Source organism: Rattus rattus, chromosome 12 (genome assembly GCF_011064425.1).
Source record: "Rattus rattus isolate New Zealand chromosome 12, Rrattus_CSIRO_v1, whole genome shotgun sequence".
NCBI lineage: Eukaryota > Metazoa > Chordata > Mammalia > Rodentia > Muridae > Rattus > Rattus rattus.
In genome coordinates, this window is record NC_046165.1 from 91,510,884 (window position 1) to 91,535,425 (window position 24,542).

Consider the following 24,542-nt stretch of genomic DNA (forward strand, 5'->3'; position numbering starts at 1 on the left):
TTGCAATAGTGGTAAGAGAAAAAAAATCAATAAAAATAGCTATTGTTGGCACAAGAACAGTGGCTGGGAAACTCTGCTGTAATGTAGGGAACAAGCTAGAAGAGAGTCTGAGGTGAGGGTACAGGATTATGAAAAGTTCAGCTGAGGCTGAAGGCCTAATACACTAATGAAGGTGGGTAGTGGAATACCCAGGTTTGGAGCACAGGAGAGAAGACTGAGGCTGGGAGAGCCAAGGCTCACCCAGAAAAGTAGGAACATCTGGGAGATAAGACACAAGACGACAAAACCCAGAGAAACCTTCATATTCTAGAGTCAGTAGAAAAATTCTGAGGAAGCAGGAGAAAAATGGGACCATCCAGAAAAAAGTGGGGAAAGCAAACCATTTCACCCTAAAAACCATGAGCAGGTTGTGCTGTTTGCCAGTGAGGAACCCAAGGGAAACTTTCTGTATTGTTTTCTTCTTCCTTTTCTCCTGTAGCCCAGGCTAGCCTCAAACTCACTATGTCCTAGGGATGACTTTGAACTGATCTTTCTGCTTCTACCTCCTGAGGGTTGTGGCACACGGGCACACAGGTTTATATCATGCTGGGTGAGGTGGTTTGAATCAAAATGACCCCCATAGGCTCATAGGGAGTGGCATTACTAGGAGGTGTGAGTGTGGCTTTGTTGGAGGAAGTGTGTCACTATGGAGGTGGGCTTTGAGATTTGGGATGCTCAAGCCAGGCCCTGTGTCACTCTCTCTCCCTACAACCTGGTGATCCAGATGTAGAACACTCGGTTTCCTCTCCAGCATTGTGTCTGCCTGTATGCCCCTATGCTTCCCACCATGACGATGGGTGGACTAAACTGCTTAAACGGTAAGCCAGCCCCAACTGAATGTTTTTCTGTGTAAGAGTGGCCACGGTCATGGTGTCTCTTCATAGCAATAGAAACCCTAAGACACTGAGGATCAAGCCTAGAGCCCCATGTGCCCTAGGGAAACAACTCTACCAACTGAGGACACCCCTAGTCCCTGGCCTGGAATTTACTATGTAGTCTAGCCTGGCCTTGAATGTACTCAGTCCTCCAGCCTCAATGCTAGCCCCATAGGTATAAGCTACTGCTCCTTGATGTTTTGTTTATAATGCCGTGTATCACACCCAGAGGTTTACATATGCTAGGCCAGTGCTTCACCCCTGCCCTACACCCCCAGCTCCAACGGTCAGTTTTCAGATTAACTTTTAAGACTGTTCTTTTTTGTTATAACACTTCTTTATGGGGTTTTTTTTTGGGGGGGAGGGAGGCGGGCACATCCATGTCATAGTAAGTGTATGGAGATGAGAGAATAATTTGTGGGATTTGGTTCTTTCTTTCTACTGCATGGGTCCCAGGGATTGAACTCGGGTCGTTGTGTTTGGTAGCAAATACCGTTACCTGTCCAGCTGTCTCTCAGTTGACCTTAATTTACTTTTAAAAATAAGCTTGATTTTATTATTACTGTGCATAGGCATGATGTGTCAGGGTGTGTATATGTGCCCTGGCATGAGTGTGGAGGTCAAAAGATACCTTCCCGGCCCCCATTCCTTCTCTTCATCTTTATAAGGTAGAAGATGGAGCTCGGGTTGCCAGGGCTTACACTCTCACTGGATCCCAATGGTGAGTTTTGATTGTGGCCCAGAGAGGATGTGACACTTGGAACTTTTTTTTTTTTTAAGATTTATTTATTTTTATGTGTAGAAGTGCTCTAGCTGCGTGGACACCTGAAGGCCAGAAGAGGGCAGCAGATCTCATTATAGATATTTATGAGCCACCATGTGGTTGCTGGGAGTTGAACTCAGGACCTCTGGGAGAGCAGCCAGGGCTCTTAACCACTGAGCCATCTCTCCAGCCACTGGAATTTTTTTTTTTTAAACAGACAACCTTAGCGTTGGGTGAGGGGTACAAAAGAGACAAGATGGGGGCTGGGGTTTAGCTCAGTGGTAGAGCGCTTACCTAGGAAGCGCCAAAAAGGCCCTGGGTTCGGGTCCCCAGCTCAAAAAAAAAAAAAGAACCAAAAAAAAAAAAAAAAAAAGAGACAAGATGAGGACTTAGTCGCCTGGTCCGCAGCACTGGAGCAAACCTCCTTTTGAACCCCACCTGCACGGTCTCCTCAGTTGGCCTTGTGGTATCAGCAGGCTCCTCCTTCCTCCAGACTACTGAGTCAGAGCTGGCAGGCTACCCTAGGACTGTGGCCCTCGTGAGAATAAAGCCATTGTCATACAAACCACTGTTATTATGACGAACCTTTTATTATAGAGACAGTCTGAAATTTCTTCTGCATAAAGAATTTCTCTGCTGTGTCAGGGGACTCCACTTGCTGAGGGCTGCCACCCAGCCCACCCTGCCTCTGCTTCAGCGGAGCCCTGACTTGCTGGTGCCATCTCAGGATCTCTGGAAACAGCTGAGGCTGCCATTCCCAGGGCCAGGTAAGTCAGGTTAGGCCACGCTGGATGGAAGGGTCAGGGCTTCAAGTGCTCCCTAATTCAGAGTCTCCCTGTTTCCCGCCTCAGCCTATTGTCCAGAACCTGGAGCTGTCGGAGGAAGCCTGAGTTGGGACAGATATCTCGGTGGGCCTGCACCGTCTGGATGGCGTCTACCAGTGTCATATTCTCGAAGATCATGAGGAAGGCCAGGACAATTGTAGCAGAGCGGCTTACCCCCATGGCGCAGTGGACCAGCACTCGGCCTGTAGGAAGACCCAAGCTAGCATTGGTGACCTGTTCCCATCTCACCTTTGGGAAGAAGGGACATCTCTGGCCATCCCTTCAGGGACAATGGAAGCTCAAGGTCACACAACGATTTAGTATAAGGCTAAAGAGCAGCAGGGCTCCCTCTCCTGGTGTAGAGGGGCTTTCTCTGGTAGCCATTGCAACTCTAGGTGAGGGTCACCAAACTTCCATGACCTCTTGGATTTGCACTTACGTTTTCCCTCTGGGGTGCTTACCCATGAGTCTTTGCAAGGTCTTGGTGATTTTTGCCTAGTATCTGGCTTCTTTCTAAAGAGTATGGTTATTCTGGGGATCAAAATGGATGGTATGAGCGTGTGTGTGTTTGCATGTGTGTGTGCGTGCGTGCATGTAAGAGTGTGTGTGAGTGTGTGTGTGCATGTGCATGTGTGTGCATGTGAGTGTGTGTGAGAGAGAGTGTGTGTGTGCATGTGAGTGTCTATGAGAGAGTGTGTGTGCATGTGTGTGTGAGCGTGTGTGTGAGTGTGTGTACATGTGTGTGAGCATGTGTGTATGTGTACATGTGTGTGTGAGTGTGTGTGAGAGAGTGTGTGTACATATGTGTGAGTGTGTGTGTGTATGTGTGTGAGAAAGTGTGTGCACATGTGTGTGTGTGTGTTGATGTAATGGTTCGCATGAGAGTATAGGTGTGCATGCATGTACACACATGCATATATGAAGGCCAGAAGTCAGCTCTGGGTGTTGTTCCTTGGGTGCTGTCCACTTTCATTTTTTGAGATGGGGTCTCTCACAGGTCTGGACATACTGTCCAGGCCGCCTGCCAATGAGCCTCAGAATCTCTCTATTCATCTATCTGATGCTGGAATTATGAGCACACACTACTATCCCTGCCTTGTCCATGTGGGTTCCAGGGATCGAACACAGATCCCCATGCTTGCACAGCATGTACTTTCCCAATGGAGCCGCCTCTGCAACCCCATGCTGAATCTTAGTTATATCCGAAGTCACTGGCTTCCACCATGTACTCATTAAGTGGCAATAACCATCTGATCCTACAGTGGGAGGGCCTCTGACAGAGCTGGTGTGTGGGCTCCCTACCCACCCTGACCCTAACCCAACCTCTTCCCCAGCAGCTTACTTCGGGGAGTATTGAGGGCATCTCTGATGTAACGAGCAACAGGCAGAAAGTAGACACTGAGGTCAAAGAAGGGGTTATCATCGGCCTCAATGCCATAGTACTCCACGGGTGTTCCACGGTAAAACTTGGCGCCTGTGTCCACCTGAAACTTGCCTGCAGCAACATTCACGACATGGGTAATGCCCAGCTGGATTAGACGGCTCTTGTCTCTGGCAGCATACCTGAGGGAGGGTACACGGGAAGTTAAGGGGCGGGGTGGGGCTCACGGGGTCGGAACTTACCCCTCACCTCTGTTCTCCTGCAGGAGTGGAGACTGAACGGTGGTGAACCGCCGCGGTGAGGGCAATCCTCCAAAACAGTGCTCACGCTTCTATGTGCCACAACCCTTTAATACAGTTCCTCATGCTACGCTGACCCCCAACCGTAGAACTGTTTTTTTTTTTTTTTTTTTCGTAGAACTGTTTTTATTGCGACTTCATTGCTGTAATTTTTCTTCTGCTGCGAACTTCAGTGTGGATGTTTTTGGAGACTCAGGATTGTCAGAGGGTCGTGACCCACAGTGTGAGAACTGCCACTCTGAACCTTTCCGCTAGGGAACTTCCCAGATGGATTTAGCTACGTGCATCAAAAACCTTAGAAAGGCATCCATGCGCTGTGTAAACACCTTCTTCTAGGAACAGATTAAAGGGAAGAATTCTAAATGTGCCGAAAGGTGTTATATAAGCCAGATTTAATACTATTTGAAACCGAAATATTAGGGAAAGAAACATTTTCTGACGGAAACAAAAACTTATTAAGTATAGTACGGTAATCCTTTTTCATCCATGGTTTTACTTTTTACCCACAGTCGACTATGCCTCCCAAATATTTTTTTTAAAATTCTATTGGTAAACAACTAATAGATTTCAAATTTTGTACTGTCCTGCTGTGTTGTGCCTGAGGCTGTCATAGCTAGCAGTCGTGGTCAATTTTACAGGTCTATGTAGAGAAAACCTTAATTGAGAAATCGCCACCATAGGACTGGTTATGGACATGTTTCTGGGAGGTTTTAGTTATTAATTGACATGGGAGCATGGAGCCCCCTGTGGGCAGTACCATCCCCTAGCAGGTGGGTCTAGGCTGTGTTAAGGACTGTTGCTAAGCAAGCCAGAGGAAGCAAGTCAGGAGGTAGCATTCCTTCATGGTTTCTGCCTCAAACCCCTGCCTTGGCTTCTCTTGATGATCAACTGTAATTCCTCCCCAAGTTGGTTTTGGTCAATGTTTTATCGTAGTGACAGAAAGCACACTAGAACAAGGACAAACATCCCCCTTTTAGCCGGTGTATACACACGGCATATGCGATATTACCTGCTAATTACTGGCTATCTCGGTTATGAAATTGACTAACACGGTATCACGGGCAGGCCTGTGTTCCATTAGCCCTTGCTTAATATAGTAATTACTCCATTTTGTTATTATTAGTGTTGCTTAATCTAACTTACAAATTAAACCTCTCAAAGGTAGGCATTCATAGGGAAAACTGCAGCATATGTTATGAGCTTTTGGCACTGTTTTTAGTTTAGATATCACAGGGGAACATGGGACAAACCCCTCAGGCAAAACAAGTTCCTGTGTATCTAAATCATGAAATACCGCAAATCACTAAAGTGTGGTGAATGCAGGTAAACAAGGGAGGGTGTTTACGTTTTATCAAGAACCTGTGAAGATGCAGGATACAAAACAGAACGTTATAAGAATTTTTGAATATGTAGTGTGATTAATTTAAAAAAGCTTTCCTTCTATATAAAGCTCATCTCAAAACGGTATTACAAAGTGATGGCAGCTTTACCAAAAATAGCACTGTGAAAAAAGCACACAGGCACTTTTTAAAAGTCTACAAGGATTTTCATCTCTGGGAAAAAGAGGAATATTGTTAACTAGATATTCATCTGTTTTAATTGTTCTAGAGTCCGTTTACGTATGTAGATGGGTGTTTTGTCTGCATGTATATCTGCACATCAGAAGATGGCTTTGGATCTCACGGGACTGCAGTTGCAGACGGTTGGAGAAGCCATGTGGATGCTGGGACCTGAACTCTGGACCTCGGAGGAGCAGCCAGGGCTCTCCCTAGCCCAGTGAGTTCTAAATACAAAGGGAAAAATTATAATTTTTCTATATATTTAGTCTATATTTTCTTTTTAAAAAAGATGTATTTATGTTTCAGGGGCGTTTTGTCTGCATGTATGTCTGTGTGAGGGTATTGGATCCTCCAGAATTGGAGTTACAAACAGTTGTGAGCTGCCGTGTAGGTGCTGGGAATCCCGGTCTCCTGAAAGAACAACTAGTGCTCACTAAACCTCTGAGCCATCTCTCCAGTGCCCTATATTTGTAAAATTTCCCAGCATACCTTAGTATCCACTCCTAGGACCACTATAATAGTTAAAAATGGGATCAGCGCCAATGGAGAATTTATGAAATAGTCACACAGTAGAATATCATATAATACTAAAATTAAGCCACAGCTACACAATGCCTTGTGTCGCACAACTTTAAGCCACCGAAGCGGCCCATGAAGTATACACAAGATCATCTGTTTGCCACACAAGTGTGGGGACCTGAGCTCAAATTCTGAGCACCCACATAATCGGCAGATGCAGAAGTGAGTGCTGTCCCTACCACTGCTCCTGCAATGAGATGGCTGGTAGAGACGGGAAAATTCCCAGATACCTGGCATGTACAGCAGGACAGTAAGGCAGTAGACATGTTCTCTCACCTCCACACATGCACTGTAGCATGTATGCACCTGTGTTTGCAGACACAAGAACATAGGAGTGCATACACACACACAAAGAAAAGGTTTGGTTTTGGGTTTGGGTTTGGGACAGGATCTCATGGAGCCGATGCTGGCCTAGAACTCCCTATGCAGCTGCAGACATCGTGCACAGATCCTCCTTTTACATGTGTGTGCCATCATTCTCAGTTTTTATGCCATGCTGGGGATTGAACACATGACTTTGTGCTTGCTAGGCAAATGCCTTACGAACATAGCCACATTCCCCAATCCCCAAAAGTTTTTTTGTTTTATGTGTATATGTGTACTCCTGTGTGAGTTTGTGGGCACCGTGTACATTCAGGAGCCTATGGAAGCCAAAGGGGGCGTTGGATTCCCTGGAACTGAAGTTACAGGCAGTTGTAAGCTGCCATGCAGTGTGTGCTCTTAACTGCTGAGCCATCCCTCTAGCCACATAAGATAAAATTTAAATACTTCGCTCTAACTTTAGAAGGCTGACAAAAGGCACATCTGTAGTATTCAGGGTAAGACCTGAAATAAAAATTAAGGCTGCTTTTGAGTTGGGCGCACATGGCAGTCATATTAAATGATGTAACACAGCCCAGAGAACATAGCATGCATTCACTCCTCTGTGGCTCCCGGGTTTTATATAGCTACGTAAAAATCACGTATGTATTACACACATATGACACTAAGGCCGAAGCAAGGTTATCTGGTGGAAGGAACCAGACTAGTGGGAGGGAGAGAAAAGATAGGTATTGGTGGGGTGGGGGTGGGGGTGCACAGTGGTGCATGACTTGCATCCCGACACTGCAGGCAGAGGCAGGTGGATCTCCGTAAGATCAAGACTAACTTAGTCTTCCTAGACAATCGCAGTTAGCTACAGTGAGACCCAGTCTCAAATTTTAAAAAGAAAAAAAAAATAAGGGGGAAAATTGGGAGTTGAATAAGGTCAAATACACAATAACTTGAGAGATCTGCCAAACCCATCCCTATATAGAATATACAAAATACCAATTAAAAATGAGACAGGCATGGTAGCGCACAGCTTCAACCCCAGCACTTTGAAGGCAGAAGCAGGAGGATCTTTTATGAGTTTGAGGCCAGCCTATTCTACCTAGTCAGTTCCTGGACAGCCAGTGAGACCCCAAATCAATAATGGTGAGGACGATGATGGTTTCAGGTAGGCTAGACACAGAGCTCAATTTGCAGAGTGCTGCCTAGCACAAGCAAAGCCCTGGGTTTGATCACCAGCACAAAACAGGCATGGTGGGAAGGCACACTTGTAAAACCAGCTCTTTGGAGGCGGAGGCTGGAGGATGGGAAACTCAAGGAATCCTTAGCTTCAGCTACATACGGAGCTTGAGCCGACTTGGGGTACTGGGCATCTTGGAGAGAGGGGGAGGGAGGGGAGGGGAGGAGGAGGAGAAGGAGGAGGAGGAGGAAAAGGAGGAGGAGGAAGAAGAAGAAGAAGGAGGAGAAGAAGAAGAAGAAGAAGAAGAAGAAGAAGAAGAAGAAGAAGAAGAAGAAGAAGAAGAAGAAGAAGAAGAAGAGGAGGAGGAGGAAGAGGAAGAGGAAGAAGAAGAAGAAGGGGAGGAGGAGGAGGAGGAAGGAGGAGGAGGAAGAGGAGAAGAAGAAGAAGAAGAAGAAGAAGAAGAAGAAGAAGAAGAAGAAAGAGGAGGAAGAAGAAGAAGAGGAAGAAGAGGAAGAAGAAGAGAAGAGGGAGGAAGGGAGAGGGAGAGAGGAGGAGGAAGGGAAGGGAAGAGAGAGGAGAGGAGGGGAGGGGAGGGGAGGGAAAGGGAGAGAGGGAAAAGGAGGAGGAGGAAGGGGAAGGGAGAGGAGGGGAGGGGAGAGAAGAGAAGAGAAGATTCATCATTTAAAATGTAGTTATTCACTAAAAAGGATCCCTTCTAAGGCACAGGTTCTCTATCTCATGTCCTGAAAGGTGAAACTGTGGTACCTGCTTCCACCCTTAAACATGAGAAAAATGCGTGCAGTGGTGAGAAGCATCGGGCGCCATCTGGAGGAAGCCTGTCCTGCTACTCACATCCTCCAGCCACCCCTAACCCCTACGTGGGTCTTACTTACGCATCTCCCAAGAAAAGGTTGGGCCAGACTTCATTGATGTGGGTCAGTGTGGAGGTCCGACGGACCCACAGCAATCGCTGTAGTGAGGCCAGCGTGGGTGGCTGGTACGGGGACACCTGGACTGCCCCATGAATCTTTGGCTTCCGGAGTTCCTGCTTCTGCAGCGAGTCCATCCTGGGAACAGAGCGAACACGACAGTAGCTGGAGCAGGCTCCCCGAAGGCGGGGCCAGTGAACGAGGAGGCCTGTGTTGCAGTACCAGGAGCCAGTGGGTTGCTGTGGGGGGCCAGCCTCGGCTATGCTGACTGAGGCTATTAACTGACTCAGCTGGGCTGGAACCTAGAACCCTTTCCTTGGGAACAAGGAGGACTAGAACTCTCTTGTCAACGCCATGGTGCTAAGCACACCTTTCCTGAGGCCATGGATGTTAGAAATGCTGGTCTTAGGGACCTCGGGGATCTCTGTAGGGCTAATCAGTGCAGATCGCACCCCTTAGGGACCCCAGTTGGCTGAGGCTCCTGGAGAGGACCCAGGATGTCTCTCCAAACCCAGGCAGCTCATCAGCGGCTCCCACCCCAGCTGTTTCTAAGGCTGATGCCTGAGGTCAGAGACTCAACTACAAGTTGGCGTTAGTCAGCTTGTTCACGCCAGGTGAGCTGGTGCCTCTCATAAGCAGAATGTATCCCCTGTGGTGTGTTCCGTGTTTCACCGGGAAGGACACTGAAGCTTGGGTATCGATTCAACAATACCCAAAGACAAATGGCTGGAGACGACCCTGGGCTTGGTATCCAGCGAGTGACTTCAGTTCATTCCCTAAGCCTTCCAGTTGCCAGGGGGTGGTCAACAACTGGTGTGTCTCTTCTAGGGAGCTGTCAGGGCTGAGCTACACATCCGTTTTCAGGCCCCAGGTTTTTTCCTCCTTACCCTTGTGGTTCAGGCCAGTGCATCTCTGCAGGCCTCACTGGGATGGAGTGAGTTGTGTCTGGAGTCAGCTGGCTCAGGCCATCCGGGACCTTGCAGAACTGAGGTGTCAGAGGCACCAGAACCCGGGTCTGGTGCCTTAGAGGGAAGAGGGACCTACCTTGGCCAACTGCCCCTGGTCCCCTCAAGGAGTAACTAGAGAAGGTATAGACTGGGTAGAGCATCTTTTCCCTCTGGTAGGCACTGCCAAGACCAGAAAAAGAAACGGGCACCCAGGAGGCCACCGGCTTGGCCACACTCACCCAGCGAGTGGATGGTGAGTTGGACGGAAGGGAGGACCGGCCTTTCTCCCTCATCCCCCTCTGTGACCTCTCTGGCAGGCTGAGTGGCCTGCCACCTACCTAGGGCATGGTCTGGGGCCAGGAATGGGGGTTTGGGTGCAGGGCAGGCTGAGAGGAACAGTCCTAAGGCAGGTTCCGTCCAGAACTCAAATGCTGTGAAGCGCCTAGGATTCCAGGTCCATGCATTTGAGCCAATGGGTGTGCGTGTGTTGGGGGGTGGGGGGGATGAAGACAGCGGCCCTTAATCTCTCCCTACTGCCTCTGCTGTTGAACACACGTGTCCTTCTCGCCATCCTGAAGAGGGGAACCACCTGAAGAGAGGTGCCTGGGGAACAGACTCCCCTTAAAACTTGGCAAGGGTATATATCCTGGGACCTAAGCAAGTGTTCATTCCTGTCTGAGCCTTAGTTCCCCCATGGTAAAGACTCCTGGGGCTCCCTGACTTTCCTATGCTCTGTGGTGTTCTGCTGGCTGCAAGAGAAAGGAATGACTATATGAAGTAATGCCAGGACAAAGGACATTAGGGTGGAGGTGACCCCTGAATCCAGGGGAGTCCAATAGCCAGAAGCCACTAGGTAGACTCCTCCAGCTGTGAGTGGAACTAGATGGGATTTTGGGGAAGCCATAGGCCCCACCACAGGCCTGCTGAATTTGACATGGGATAATTTTGCCCTCTAGTGGCCAGTGGCTGCCAGGCAGCACAACTGTGTCCCAGGAGCTGGGTGGTGGTTATTTATAGGATGTCCTTAGCTTCCCTGGTCTAACTCACATCTATAGGAAAGATTTTTCTTAAGACTTAGGGTCTCCTGGTCCGGTCCTCTGAGGGCTCCTTTCACCTATCAGTCAAAGCCAGGCCCAGCAGCTCACTCAGTGAACCATTCTTTAAGCTTTAGCATACCCTACTACCACCACCACCACCACCACCACCACCACCACCACACCAAAGGAAGCCCAGGGACTCAGTCAGTACTCTTGATTCCTGCTACCCCCCGGTCTATGGAAGGCCCTGATCAACACTGACTTGTACACCTCACTATGTCAGAAGGAGGCATGGCTGAATGTCCTGCAGGACCAGGCCGCTGTTTCCACTCTTCACATGGCTCCCTGGTGCTACCTGGCTTCTGCTCCCCTGTGACTTCAGCAGAGGAGTTGCTTCTGTGGACAGTGGTTTTCTTGCCCACACTACCACTGCTTACAGGGTCACACATGCTTACCTTCTGTTGGCATTGGTAGCACCTCGAGCTTCCTCTCTGTTGCCTGTCTTTCACTTTGCCCCAGGGAAAACAGCCTTCTAGAATACCACCCTGCACCCTCAGGCCTTGCTCAGCCACCCAGGGACACAGCAGCTGTTTGCCACCTACCTCTTTAGGTGTAACCTCAGAACACATTTCTCCTGGTCTCTTCTGCTGTTCCCTCTCCGTCTCCCTTCTTCCCCAGGGGAGCATAGACCAAGTGGGGCTAGCGTTCTCACAGTAGGACTTCGAGGAGTCTGGGAAAGAGACTTTGGCAGGCAAATGCCAAGGGTAGGGTGTAGTGGTCTCTGCCCAGTGTACATCCCTGGAGTCCTGGAGGGAGACAGGCCTGTGTGGGAGTCTGTGAATGGGATCTTCACTAGGGGCTGCTGGGAGACTCCCATGACATCATAAGTGGGATGTGCCTCCTAGAGGCCCTGCATCATGGGAGATGCCACATAAATGAGGTGTTACGTTATTTCTGTTGCTCCAATCCGTCTCATCCCTTCAGGGCTCAGACAAAACCTGTAGGGGGGTGGATTGCTATGGCCTGTAGAGCTTACACCTGGATCTCTGTGTTTCACGATTGTATTCCCAGCTTAAGGAAGCACACTGTAGACCAGACAGAGCCTAGAACTCATGTCTTCACGCTGAGTCCACAAGGTGCTCTCACGAGGCAGACAGTATCAACATCCCCACTTTCCAGATGAGCAAAATCGAGGCTCGGAGAGATAAAGGCAGTTCGCCCAATGTCACACGGTAGCAAGAGGCAGTGTTCTGTGACTCTAGCTCTGACCCACTTGGATTCCCCCAACCCAATCCTCACAGTTGCCCAACACACACAGGCATAGGTGCCCTGGGCCCTAGTACCCAGTATTCTTGGGGGCCTCTGCTTAGAGCCCTAAGCAGAGGCCCATTCACCCACCTGTAGGGAGATCCTGCCCAGGTCGTGGTCTTCTGCAGTCCACAGCTTGTGCTGCCGGTTCCCAGTCGCCTGTCTCTGCACACTTGATGCTGTTTCTATTTTTTGATTTGAGTTTAATTATAAAGCATGCTGTCGTCTCCCTTTTGCCTCCCCTTGCCACTCCCAACTTATCCATTGGTCCTAGGGAGGGCATGGTCAGCCAGGTACTTTCTCCTTGGACCCAGGCCTTGGTCTTAATGTTTAGCATACAGGAAGTTCAGAGGGTTGCCTTCGGTGTGTGGTATGAGTGTATTTGGGTAGCTGGGGGGTGGGGGGAGGGAATCAAGCAAATCATCTTAAAAATTCCCCTTGGAGCCTGGGTGGTTAAATACACCTTTAATCCCAGTACTCAGGAGGAAGAGGCAGGCAGATCTCCGTGAGTTCAAGGACAGCCTGGTCTACATAGTGAGGAGTAGTTATAGGACAGACGGGTGTTTTACACAGCCACAGTGAGACCCTGTCTAAAACAACACAGCACACATATACAGCAGAAAACCACCTCCCTTTGGGAATGGAAGGTGTTGCTCAATGGTAGAGCACTTATCTAGTATGGTTGAGACCCTGAGTTCCATTCCGGCATGCCCAAAACAAATACCTCCCACCCCCCACCCCCCAATCTCTTGGCTTTCAAAGGTTACCAGAACTAGGGCCAGAAATAAAAAGCCGGGGAATGTATGCTGGAGGACACAGAGGACGCTATCTCAGAACATACAATGGCAGGACATCGTGCACAGGCCGAGGGGCCTCTATTGCAGGGTGACCGGTTCAAGCTCACAATCCGGCAGGCTCCGACAAGGTAGCACAGAGAGACAAAGTTGTCAAGGGGCTATGGGGCAGTTTGTGCACCCAGTAGCTTTATCCACTGCCCTCTGCCACTCCCTTAGAAACAGACGGCCCAGGCACCTGCCTACTTAGAGCCCAGTGGATTTGAAATTAAAAACTATCCTTTTAATCCAGATGCTCTAGCCATACACCCATACCATAATACTCTCCAGCCCACACACACACACACACACACACACACACACACACACACACACCACACACAGCCTTAGGTCCACCAAACTCCCAGGAGCTAAGACTTAACCACCGCTGAGGACCTTGGCCTCAAGAAGAGCTGGCGAGAACAATGAGACTCACTCTCCTTGGCCCTATCAGAGACCCTGGGGGACCCTGTCACAAGAACCTCAAAGACTAGTTGACAGACAACCCACTCCCACCTGTGGAGACTGAAGACAGCGGCTGAGAGGGTGTGTGAAACGCTGGAGGGAGCCGTTGGAGCAGTGGGTTCGACGGTGAGCACCACACTGGGCCCCTTTCATCTTCTGGGCATCTACTTGAGCTAAGGCTGCCGTCAGGGTCAGGGCAAGGGTGGCAAACTGGCAGAGCCTGGTGGCAAAGGGTAAGGACTGGCTCTGGAGAAGAGAGCACCGTCACGTTACAGGCAGGTGAACGAAGGCCCAGGGCGGCTGGGTCTTTAGGACAGGAGCAAGAGCTGTTACCTAAGCCTGCCTCACCTCTGAGTTCTCTGTGCCAGGTTGAGTGGATACAAGAGGAAACAGTGAGGGTAGGTTTGATAGCCATGGCTAATGGAGAGAGAGAGAGAGAGAGAGAAAGCCCCTCTTCACAGCCCCTCGCTTTGTGGCCTCAGCTGTGGGGTTGCATGGGTACAGTTGCACAGCCTGTGTGCTGCAAATCTCTTGAGGGCTCTCATGACACAGCTGATTCTGGGGACGTCATTTTGACAAGTTGTGCAATGTTGCAGCCATGCTCAACCAACTTCCCCCAAACCAGCTGTCTGATGGGCAAGACACTGAGGTCAGAAGTCAGGGTGTCTGGTATCCCAGGCTAAGGGAGCAGCGTGACAGGGCACACTGTGAAGTCTGCTGCTCTGCCACGTGTCTCATTCCTGTCTGGAGGGGAAAGAGCGGGTCGTGAACTTTGACTGGGCAGCACCCGAAACCAGGTAGAAATAATGTGTGTGTGTGTGTGTGTGTGTGTGTGTGTGTGTGTACATATATGTATGTATATGTATATAGTATATATATATGTATGAAATAGAATGTGTAATTATATTATATGATACATACTATATAATTATATATCATATATAGCACACATAATATATCATATACCAACATATCATAATATCATCTATCTAATTTATGGTATACATGATATATGCTATATATAGTCTATATATACTATATGTATGATGTACATATATCACATAAGACTTCCTAACACTAACCTTTCCTTCCTTGTCTTTCTCTTTGATTCACCCCACTCTCACACCTCGGGGTGTGTGTGTGTGTGTGTGTGTGTGTGTGTGTGTGTGTGTGTGTGTGTGAGTGTTTGCCTTCTATCATGTTTGAAATAGGTTATCCTGGCTTTTTTTTGTCTTCCATTTCACATGCCACGTCCACTAACTTCCAGAGATTCTTCTGTGTCTATCTCTCATCCTACAGCTAGGTCCGACCTTATGTGAGCTCTGGGGATTCAAACTCGGGTCCTCATGCTTGTGTGGCAAGTGCTTTATCCACTGAGCCGTCTTCCATCTTTCTCTGTTCTCTGGAGAGCTAATGAACCCAGGCGGGAGGATTGCCTGCCCGGCCCTGGTGAAATCTTGGATGAAAAGGGGAGCCCAGCAGCTTGGGAAAGGGAGTGGGTCCTCCCTTCAGGCACACAGCTTTGCTAATCAGTTTCATCACAGGCTCCCTGTCCAGGCCTTCAACGGACTCCTTGCTGCCAACCACACTCAGCTTTGGCTCCTTGACCTGCCTTACCTGGCTCCTCAGCTCTGACCTGCACCCCGGAGTTGCTGGTCCAGCTGGCAGAGCTGGCGGAGGAAGCCGCGGTTGGGGAAGATCCATCGGCGCTCGCTCACGGAGATTACAGCCTGCCGCAAGGACAGCTGCTGGTGCAGCATGAGGTAAGCCAGCACCAGCGTGGCAGATCGGCTCACGCCCACCACGCAGTGCACCAGCACCTTAGCTGAAGAATACATGCAGGTGAAGGACTCCTCCCCACCAGCCAGCCCACCCAAGGGTCGGGGCCAAAAACCCAAGGTCTGTTCCTGATCCTATCTTGGGTGTATTATGGGACCTGGCGCAAGTCCCTCAGCTTCTTATGGGCCTCGGTGTCCTGATCTTTCAAATGAGTAGACTGAGTCTTGAACTACAACCCAAACCCTCAACATGACTTACAGAAGCCTTCGAGACCTAGCCGTTCATCCTGAACCTCCCCTCAGCCAGAACCCACCGCAAATCTCAGCTCCAGGAACGCAGGCTAATTTGCAGTTCCTTGGCGTTGCCATGACCTCTGACCTTTCCCCCCTGACCTGGGTCTGACTAGCCTTTACTCATCCATCCAGTCTCATCTAGACACGGCTTCCTCTGTCAGCTTTCCCCACTGCTGAAGGTGTCAGGAGAGTCACAAAGCCACGAGCCCTTCCTGCATGTGACCCAAGGAAACTGCTGTGGAGGGAAGTCCCCAACGCCACGGTCCTCAGGATTGAGTATTTGTGGAGTTCTTCATGTCTGCTCTCTCATATCAGTAACATTCAGAATGCATCACTGTTTGATTAGCACGCTCTACAGGAGCAGATGCCCTGGCTTACTTAAGTCTGACTTCCTAGAATTTAGTTCTTTCCTTGACACGGGGTGAACAATAACCAGGTGATGGGTGAATGGATGAAGGAAATAAAAACATGTCAAAGTGCTTTGGCTATTACAAAGCAACATGAACCTTACCAAATTCCTCATCATAAAAAAAAAAAAAAAAAGTATGAGGAAACAGAAACCCAGAGGAAAGGACACACTGGCTTGCCCAGGGTCACAAAGCGAAGGGGGCATGGCTGTTTCCCAAGATGAACAGACAGTAAGGGCTCCAGCCTCTCCAGATCTATTGCATCTTGGGTATATTGTTTCATTCATTCGGAAGTCCGTTGGGGCAGACCTCTGGGTACCGTGTGGTGCTTTCCCAGGGCTGCCTGACGAGGAGTAAAATTGTTCTGACGATTGGGAGACCAGGCTTCCAGTCCCACAGCTGCTCCTAATTTATTATGGCTTTGCTATTTGGCTTCACTTTCTTTATCTGTGAAGCAATGCCATTAAATAAAATGTTGAGGCATAGAGGGGAAAAGAACAAAAAAAAAAAAAAAAACAGGGTTGGGAGGATGCTGAGGATTGAGGGGAGATTGGATATCCTTCCCACTAGTGAGCAGAACAGAGTATGGGCTCAGCCTCAAGTCCTACCTCCAGGCGTGGCGAGGGCTCGGTGGATGAAGTCAGCTGCTGAGGAGAAGTAGGTGCTGATATTAAAATCAGGGAGGTCGTGGGCTGGGATCCCCAGGTAGGTCACACTGCTGCCATAGAAGTCAGGACCCCCCTGACAGTACAGTCCTCCGTGGGCAGCATTCAACACATGGGTGATCCCCAACTTCCACAGCTCAAATCGGTTATTTGCCGTGGCCCTGGCAAGGACAGAAAGGGGGCCAGATTTGGGCTGAGCCTCTGGGTGGGGAAGGAGGCTTGTTTGACCCCTGCTTTGGGAAGAGTGAAGCCATAAGGGTAAAAGGGGGCCTAGACTTCATCGATACTGAGCTGAGTCTGCATCTCTCTGTCCCAGCCCTAGAGATTTCTGCTGGTAACATTGGTGCTGCGAGGGTAATTTTTTTTTTTTTTTTTTGGACCCCTTTTGTTGTCTCGGGCAGCCTGCCCCCACCAAAGGCAGGAAGGAAGAGATTGCTTCAGCCCTGAGAACTAGCTACCCCTCCCTTCTTGCCACATGTCCTACTACTCATAAACATCATCTAGAGTTACTTAGTCACCACGTCATACCTGCTACTAATCTACAAATACTTAGAAATGACACCTTTCCTGATTCATCCCGAGTCAGGCTTCTCCACCTACTCACAGGAGGCAAGCTGGGACCAGAAACTATGATCTATGTCTACGCCATTTTATATTCCTAATGTTGCTTGCCCGACTGTTTTGTTTGTTGTCTTAAGATGTGCCTGAAGACCCCAGGGATCTTCCAGCCAGGAAGTCTCTCAGATCTTCCCAAAATAACAAAACCAAAACACTCAGGCTCCCTCTAGTGTTAGAAACTGGTCACCAAGTCGCTCCTGGCACTTGGGAAGTCCAGAGAAGATTCTGGCCTGAGGCAGGTTAGAAGCAACTAGTTCTGTTGCCTCTAGCCACCTCCTCAGGGAAAGAGTTCAAGGATTGACATTTCTTGCCTGACTCCTACAACCCTGTGAGCAGCTACTCACGCATCTCCTATGAAAAGGTTGGGCCAGACTTCATCCACCCTGCTGCAAGAGGGTCTCCCTGCCCTCAGCAGCTCTTCCAGCTGCAGGACACTGGGGCAAGGTGTGGTTTCTTTTTCTTCCCCAAGTTTTGGGATGGAGGCATCAGCCATGGGCCAGTCTGCATACCCGGGTCTCTGCCTTTGCGGTCGGGTCACTCCTCTCTGTTTCCCTGTGTTATTTCTCCTTGCCAGAGATTGGCATTGACAGGTGGGACAAAGTGACTCAGCAAGTCCAGGGGCCTACGAATAGAGCAAGATCTATTTCCCTTAAGCCAACTCCTACCTCTAAAGTCTCTGAGAACATGGAACTGGACCCCTGCAAGTCTCTCTCTCTCTCTCTCTCTCTCTCTCTCTCTCTCTCTCTCTCTCTCTCCTCTCTCTCCCTCTGTCAGATTCTTCTTTAAAGTTCAGGGTATATCTGCCCTGGAGAATTGTTGCAAGGGTCAAACGAAAAGTTCACTGTGTCTGACATAGGGTAGGCACTTTAAAATAGGTTCATTCATAGGTTTAGAGCCTGCATAGACTGGATCTGAGGACAAGAGTTAAAGCAGAGAAAAGCACTGAGAAACAAACGTTATGAAAGACCTTTGCAGGTCTGAGTGGGCCACAAATAGGGTGGAACACCAGTGTCTGCTGCATTGGAGCCTATGGATTGTGGAGCACAGGGGACATTGTCTGAATTGTGGAGTCACAGAAAGCATCTGACGTGTGCCTGTAAGGTTCACATGGAAGATTTGAACAATTGCTCTATAATGAAGATAGTTTTTTTTTTTTTTAAAGAGAAAGCTGACGAGTCCTTTTATGTCAAATAGGTGATCATTCATTGCCCGAGGCTCTGAGAGTCCACAGACATTAGAACCATTTTTTTTTTCTTTTCTTTTTTTTGGAGCTGGGGACCAAACCCAGGGCCTTGCACTTGCTAGGCAAGCACTCTACCACTGAGCTAAATCCCCAACCCCTAGAACCATTTTTTAAAAGAATTACTTTTTATCATTAAAAATATTTTATTGGCACTGGAGAGATGGCTCAGTGTAAGAGCACAGATATACATGCAGGCAAACATTTATACATATAAAATAAGTTTTAAAATTATTTTGTTTGAGTCCCTACAAATGTGTATGTGGGCTGCATGCATCTCGTGCCTGCTGGGTCCAGAAGGGGCTGTTGGATCCCTTGGGATTAGAGTTCTAGATGGTTGTAAGGTCGCATGTGGCATTGAACTTGAGGCATTGAGGTATCAGGGGATTAAACCTGCATCTCCAGCAAGAGCAGCAAGTGCTCTATTGACTGAGAAACATCTCTACCCCCATCAGAATCATTTTGAGGATGAGAGAGTCCTCTGCCTACAAGGGCGGGAGATGAGATGTTTTGCCTTATTTCATGCAGCCTCATGGAGCCCCTAAAGGGTATGAGCACAATGGGCAGATTTCTGCTCTCCTGTCCACTTTAGAACCTGCCCCCATCTCCTTCAGTACTACCAAAGCTGGTTCTGCATTGTTCAGGAAAGTAGAGTCAAAGGAGGGCTGAGATTCAAGCTGCAGATGGCTTCAGACTTGGATTCTGTGGATGTCAGGCTTGGTTTAGAATGGGGTGTTCTGTTAGGGTGGGGTATAGCAGTGCCAGGAAAGGGCAGTTTGAGGTCGGATACCAACTTGGATACATATTAATTGTGCTACGTCAGGCTACAATGTTTCTTGACTTTTCTGTGTGAGAGATCTACTTGGCAGAGTTGGAACAACGATTTAGAGTATATAGTCTCTAGCATAGACACAAAATAAAGGGACAATGAACTGGGCTGGGCAGTGGTGGCACTCGCCTTTAATCCTAGGACTCGGGAGGCAGAGGTAGGTGGATCTTTGTGAGTTTGAGTTCAGCCTGGTATACAGAGGGAGTTCTAGGACAGCTAAAGCTATACACAGAGGAATCCTGTCTCGGAAAACACCAAAGGGGGAAAAAAAACAATAAATGATGCTACTTGAGGACTGACTGAGAAGGAGCTAGCCCCTTCAACGGTCTCATAATAGTCTTTTTCTAGGCTACAACCCCAGTTAACAACACACAAACCCTCGCCTATCTTCGTTACAACTCACAAATTATGCTTGGGCATGACGCATGCGCTCTCATCCTCCCCCGTGTTTTTCCCCGCCTCTTCCGGTTTTGGATCCGCCCCTCCCCGGTAGCGCCCCGCCTCCCGAAGTAGTTCCGGTTCGGCTGGCCGCTACTGGCGGCACGGCTCCGACGGGGCCGGAGCGATGCCCGCGCGTAGCCGAGCCGGCTCCCGCCAGCGCTCCGGCTCCCTGCCTCGGCCTTCGCGTCTGCCTCTTGAGGCGCTGAGCTCCGCCTACGCGCCGAGGACCCCGGACTCCGACGGCGCCATAGACACCGGCTCCGAGCTGGGTCCCGGCAGCCCGGCTCCCACCGCGGAGGTGAGCGGGCGCCGAGGCTGATGAGAGGGGAGATTGGGGGGCGCCCGCAGCCAAGGGTGAGTGGAGAGCTGGGGGCGCTAAGGGCCGCGGGGAGACGGTTGGGGGAGCCGGGGGAGGCCGCTCTGGAATGGAATCTGGAGGAAATCAGGGGGTTGAGCTGCCCGGTGGGGAACGAGGGACGAGGCGCAGGGGCTGGGCCCCTGCTACCCAGATAGTGAAGAAGGGACGTGCAAGAGGGGTACCCGGAATCCGGACCCAGAGGAGGAGGTGCCCTGGGTTGTGGCCATAGAGATGAGGGATGGGAAGAGCTGGCCCCGGGCCGCCTGTAGCCCGCAAGAGGGCAAGGTAGCCGGGTGGGGACTGACAGCCACCTGACTCGGTGGGAATGGTGGTTGGCTTCGCGGGGCCGGAGTTAGGGTTGGCTGGAAAGAGGGAGGTGCTGTCGGGTGGGAAGTCGTTTGGCCCAAAGGGTAGAGAGAAAAAGTCCAGGGGAAAAAAGGAGCCCTTGGGGGATCTAATTTAGAGCCTTGGCTTTTTTACAGGCTAGTGTCTTTCAAGGTGCCAAAGATCTCTGGGTAGTGGATGAGGGTTTGGGTCTTGCTTGTTTGTGAGCCTTTTTAGAAGCTGGTTTGCGAGGGGCGGGTATGCATCGCTGACAGGGACTAGGGGAGGCGATTGGAGAGAGGAAGTGATGTTCGGAGAGGGTAGTGATTTGTGAAATAAAGATGTCACCCAGATTTCTTTTGACGCGAGTGATTTCTTTGTGCTTCGTTCTTAAGAAGGTTCAGTTGTCAGGCAAGTTTAAGTCTGTAATACATTACCTTTAAATTTTAAAAATTAAACCTGCAACGCTTGGATTTTATAGATAATTCAGTGTGAATTGTTAACACTTGAATATGGCTTGAGTTGACCCGCATATTGGCCACAGGGTGGAAATGTGGTCCGTGGGAATTCTTGGGTTAAGAGGGCATTTGCTACAAGAAGTGAAACCACCTATAGTCCAGAAACCTACAAGATCCTCCCGTTGGCAACTCGAGGATCGGGGTTACCTCGTAAAAAATTTGAGGGGTAATTTTAACAGCTTTTTCAGGATCAGTATTCTCTTGCTATTTAGAGACTTTCCTCATGAATGGAATTTTTTCCTATAGTGATCTAAAAACATAAAGGTAGTAAGGGGAGGTTGTGGTTGGCAGCTGACAAAAGGAATGGCTGAGCACACAGGTGCTTTTTCTAGAAGATGTAGTACCAAAGCTGTAACTTCTGCCAGAAAAGTATTGACCCCAAAACTTTGTGTTCATATAACTAAAAGATGGTATCATGACTCCTACGACTGTTAATTGAGGCTCAGTGAGGCTCCCTGCAGCTTCTCAGATAGGTTTGGCCACATCCTTAGACATTTTAAAGCCAGCTTTTAATTATTTTCTACTTTAAACAAGCATCTACTGCTTAATCCTCACAAGATTATCATTTACTGATTGCAACAAGCTTTTAAATTGGTTTCTGTGAATGGGCCTTAATGCTCAGACCAGCTAATGCTCAGTGGATAATAATTTCCTCAAAGAATAGGACATTCCTTTGCTCTTCTGAGGCCGTCAGAAGGGTTCTTTAATAAAGATGATCTTTAGATGAAGGATTTTAAGTAGCCTTACTGTTCATGGTTCTACTTTCCCTGGCAGACTGGGAACCTTCAAAAGGTTGTTTTTGTGCTAGCTCTGATCTTTTTTTGGGGGGTTGGGGGGCACGGTCTCAATGTGTAACACAGGCTAACCTTTAACCCAGGATTCTCCTGAGTTAGCCTCCTGAGTGCTTGAATTACAGACATACACTACCTCACCCAGCCAAATTTAGCCGAGTAAAAATGTTGATGTATGAAAATTTACTGAACTGGAATACAAACTCTACAAGGGTACCAGCCTAACATGAGATTAAAGAGAGAAACTGTTGGATGGAGTTATAAAATTAATGGGTTGAGATGCCAAGCGATGGCTACGTTTTCATTTCCGTCCATCAGTTCTCACAGCCACCTAATTGTAAAGAAAAGGAGTCTTACAGTAAAGCAGATACTGTAAGGCAGAAGGAGCCTTCCCAAGTGCAGCTGCAGAATTGGCAGGTGCAGTTAGAATGATTTCACAGGCCTTCTCCTCATCCTGCAGAGTTGCTGTTTGTGCTGTATTGTTGTCTGTAAATACCAAGATTTTTGATGTCAAGTCTTCAGTTCTTTAAAACTTTGCTAACTGAGATGTTTTCTTACTTTTTCTCAGAGCTAGGATTGAACAATTTTGAGAAACTTGTTAAATCCAGATGTTCTAATGGGTGCTGTTATTGTTTTGTCTTAGGGAGATGCTGTCTTAGGCTGTAACCAAGTGCAGAGTGCTTATGTAGCATTCAGGAGGCTCTAGGTTCAATCCCAAGTAGTTAGAGGAGGAGAGCCCTATTAATTAGCTTGTTAAAAATCTTAAGATTTTTGCTTAGAAGCCTGACATATATGCCATTTATTACTAGTTGTAACTAGCACAGCTATTAACTTAAAAGATGTCTTTTCTGTCTTCTAATTTAATTTTAAATGTTAACTAGTACATTTTCATAATATGTACTAGATTATGAAGCTTTGGTCCAGATTATTCTGTTACATTGACTAGATTTGGGGACATAGCATACAAAAATAAAGATTTTAATCTGGGCACGATGGTTTATACACATAATCCTGGCACTCAGGACGAACTAAGAGGATCAGGAGTCAAGGCCAACCAAGCTCATCCCTGTCTCAAAAGGAGGGGGAAGGAAGTCAGACAAACTGGAGTTGAGTCGAGAGTTTTCTCCGTAGTGTGCTTGAACTCTTGAGTTCAACTGCCAGTAAAAAATAAAAGTAAAAGGCTTGAGTTGTCAATCTGTGAAGCTGCCAGCTTGACCCAGAATGAAGGTCTTTGTAGGTTCACCTTCTCACCAGTGTGCTGTGACTTTAGGTCAGGGGTCTTGCACTGTTTCCCACTGGATTTTGATTGCTAATATGAACACTTTTGGTGTAGCCGAGACTATAAATTAGCCTATAAATGTTGTCTGTCACAGTTTTACTTTCTCTATGGATAGAACTAGGTACAACTCAATAGTAATAGCTCTGATTTAAAGATCTGCTGAAGCCAGACGAGATTTATACATGAGAACTCTTGAGTATGCCAGTGCAGTGCTAGGACAGCAAACACACTTTGCTGTCTCAGTTGAGGTTCAGCCAAGAGGATGCTGATGAAAGCCAGGGAGCAGGTGCACTTCCCTCTTCCAGCTGGTCAGGGCTGGTCTTCAGGTCCTGTATATAAGGCCACTACCAGGAGTCTGAGATACAGAGGGTAGGAATTGCTTCTGCATCTCTGCCACTGTTTTGCAATGTTGAGTTCCTATGAAGTGTTTTAGAAAAAAGTCCTGAGCTTGCTAAGAAAAGTAAAGTATCTTTGGATAGGTTTAGAGAAAAAGTTTCTATTTGTTCACTGAAAATGTTGTTATTTAGACTTTTACGTATTTCAAATGGAATGGAGAAAAACAGGAGAGTCAAATTATAGAGTTGTTTTTTTTTCTTTTAAAGATTTATTTATTTATTATACAGAAGGACACTGTAGCTGTCTTCAGACATAACAGAAGAGGGCATCGGATCTCATTACAGATGGTTGTGAGCCACCACGTGGTTGCTGGGATTTGAACTCAGGACCTCTGGAAGAGCAGGCAATGCTCGTAACCACTGAGCCATCTCTCCAGCCCCTCTTATAGAGTTGTTAATCATGAAGTTTAGATAGAAATGCTCTAAGTGTGGTACAGTTTATATTTCTGCTTTTGTTTATGAATCTAAAAATTAGCATAATTTGTATTTGTTGTACGCATATTACATAGACTGTATTAGATTAAATTGGAGTCGGGCTTACTTTGTCCTGAGTGTGGTTTTAAAAAAAATGCTATTTACTTACTTATATTTACTTACCTACTGATGTATATGGGAGGGAGTGTCGGGTGAGCTATGGCACATGTGTGGAGGTCAGAAGGCAGTTCCATCCACTACCTGGGTTCTGAGCATGGCATCTAGGTGTTTGGAGCTGGCAGCTGGCACCTTTGCCCACTGAACCACCTTACCAGTTCACAGTGACTTTGTTTGTTTGTTTTGGTTAATAAATATTATGAATTTTTCTTGAATAATTTGCAACTGCTCAAAGAGCAGAAATAAAAGGCATTTTCTAACAGGCATTTTCTGTGTCCATTTCTGAACTCTCAGATTGTGTTTGTAGTTGCTGGGAAATTATCACCTTACCGTGGCCTCACAGTCCCTGTAAGAATCCACTGTCCCTAAGAGAGAATACTGCTCTCATTATTGCTGTCCAAAGAAGGCGAGGTGTGTGGTGAGCAGCTCCGGCTTTCTGTCTGTCTGTCAGATGCATCTCTACTGAGTGTGTGCATCCAGAGAAGTTTAGAGTGAGTCACATGTAAGAGGGCAGCTACAAGGCAGCATGAATTACACAAGTTTCCCCAAGGAACGTATGTAGAGCCAAAGCAGTAGCTTCCCACTGTGTGGAATGAAAAGCTCTGTGTGTGGCACCCGGTGTGCTGGCCCATGCCCTTGGTCCCAGCATTCAGATGGCAGAGACAGTTTTAGAAATCAGGCTCCAGG

At 48.2% G+C, this 24,542-nt stretch overlaps 3 protein-coding genes across 5 annotated transcripts in view; 1 reads left to right on the forward strand and 2 right to left on the reverse strand.

Annotated features, from left to right (window-relative positions):
- Window positions 1–2,248: 2,248 nt before the first annotated feature.
- Window positions 2,249–11,517, reverse strand: LOC116913552 (dual specificity protein phosphatase 13). Of its 2 annotated transcripts, none has more exons than XM_032917759.1 (4): window positions 11,324–11,517; window positions 8,702–8,875; window positions 3,844–4,064; window positions 2,249–2,704 (listed from the first exon to the last, which is right to left on the reverse strand). In XM_032917759.1, the coding sequence occupies exons 1-4, from the start codon at window positions 11,515–11,517 to the stop codon at window positions 2,502–2,504; spliced, it is 792 nt and encodes a 263-aa protein (XP_032773650.1). In that variant the 3' UTR covers window positions 2,249–2,501. The 2 variants fall into 2 exon arrangements, with proteins under 2 accessions (XP_032773650.1, XP_032773649.1); XM_032917758.1 differs by lacking the exon at window positions 11,324–11,517 and adding an exon at window positions 9,625–10,046.
- Window positions 11,518–14,952: 3,435 nt separating this feature from the next.
- LOC116913553 (dual specificity protein phosphatase 13) lies at window positions 14,953–17,582 on the reverse strand. Its single transcript, XM_032917761.1, has 3 exons — window positions 17,434–17,582; window positions 16,415–16,632; window positions 14,953–15,152 (listed from the first exon to the last, which is right to left on the reverse strand). Exons 1-3 carry the CDS (start codon window positions 17,580–17,582, stop codon window positions 14,953–14,955), a joined length of 567 nt encoding a protein of 188 aa, XP_032773652.1.
- A 2,092-nt stretch (window positions 17,583–19,674) lies between these two features.
- The window catches only part of Samd8 (sterile alpha motif domain containing 8), a 41,774-nt gene continuing 36,906 nt past the window's right edge, over window positions 19,675–24,542 (forward strand). Inside the window, exon 1 of one of the 2 annotated variants that reach the window (XM_032917344.1) lies at window positions 19,675–19,897. In XM_032917344.1, the coding sequence (XP_032773235.1) occupies window positions 19,724–19,897 (174 nt within the window). In that variant the 5' untranslated portion in view covers window positions 19,675–19,723. Of the gene's footprint in view, window positions 19,954–24,542 lie in introns of both variants that reach the window. The other variant, XM_032917345.1, reaches the window with a different exon arrangement.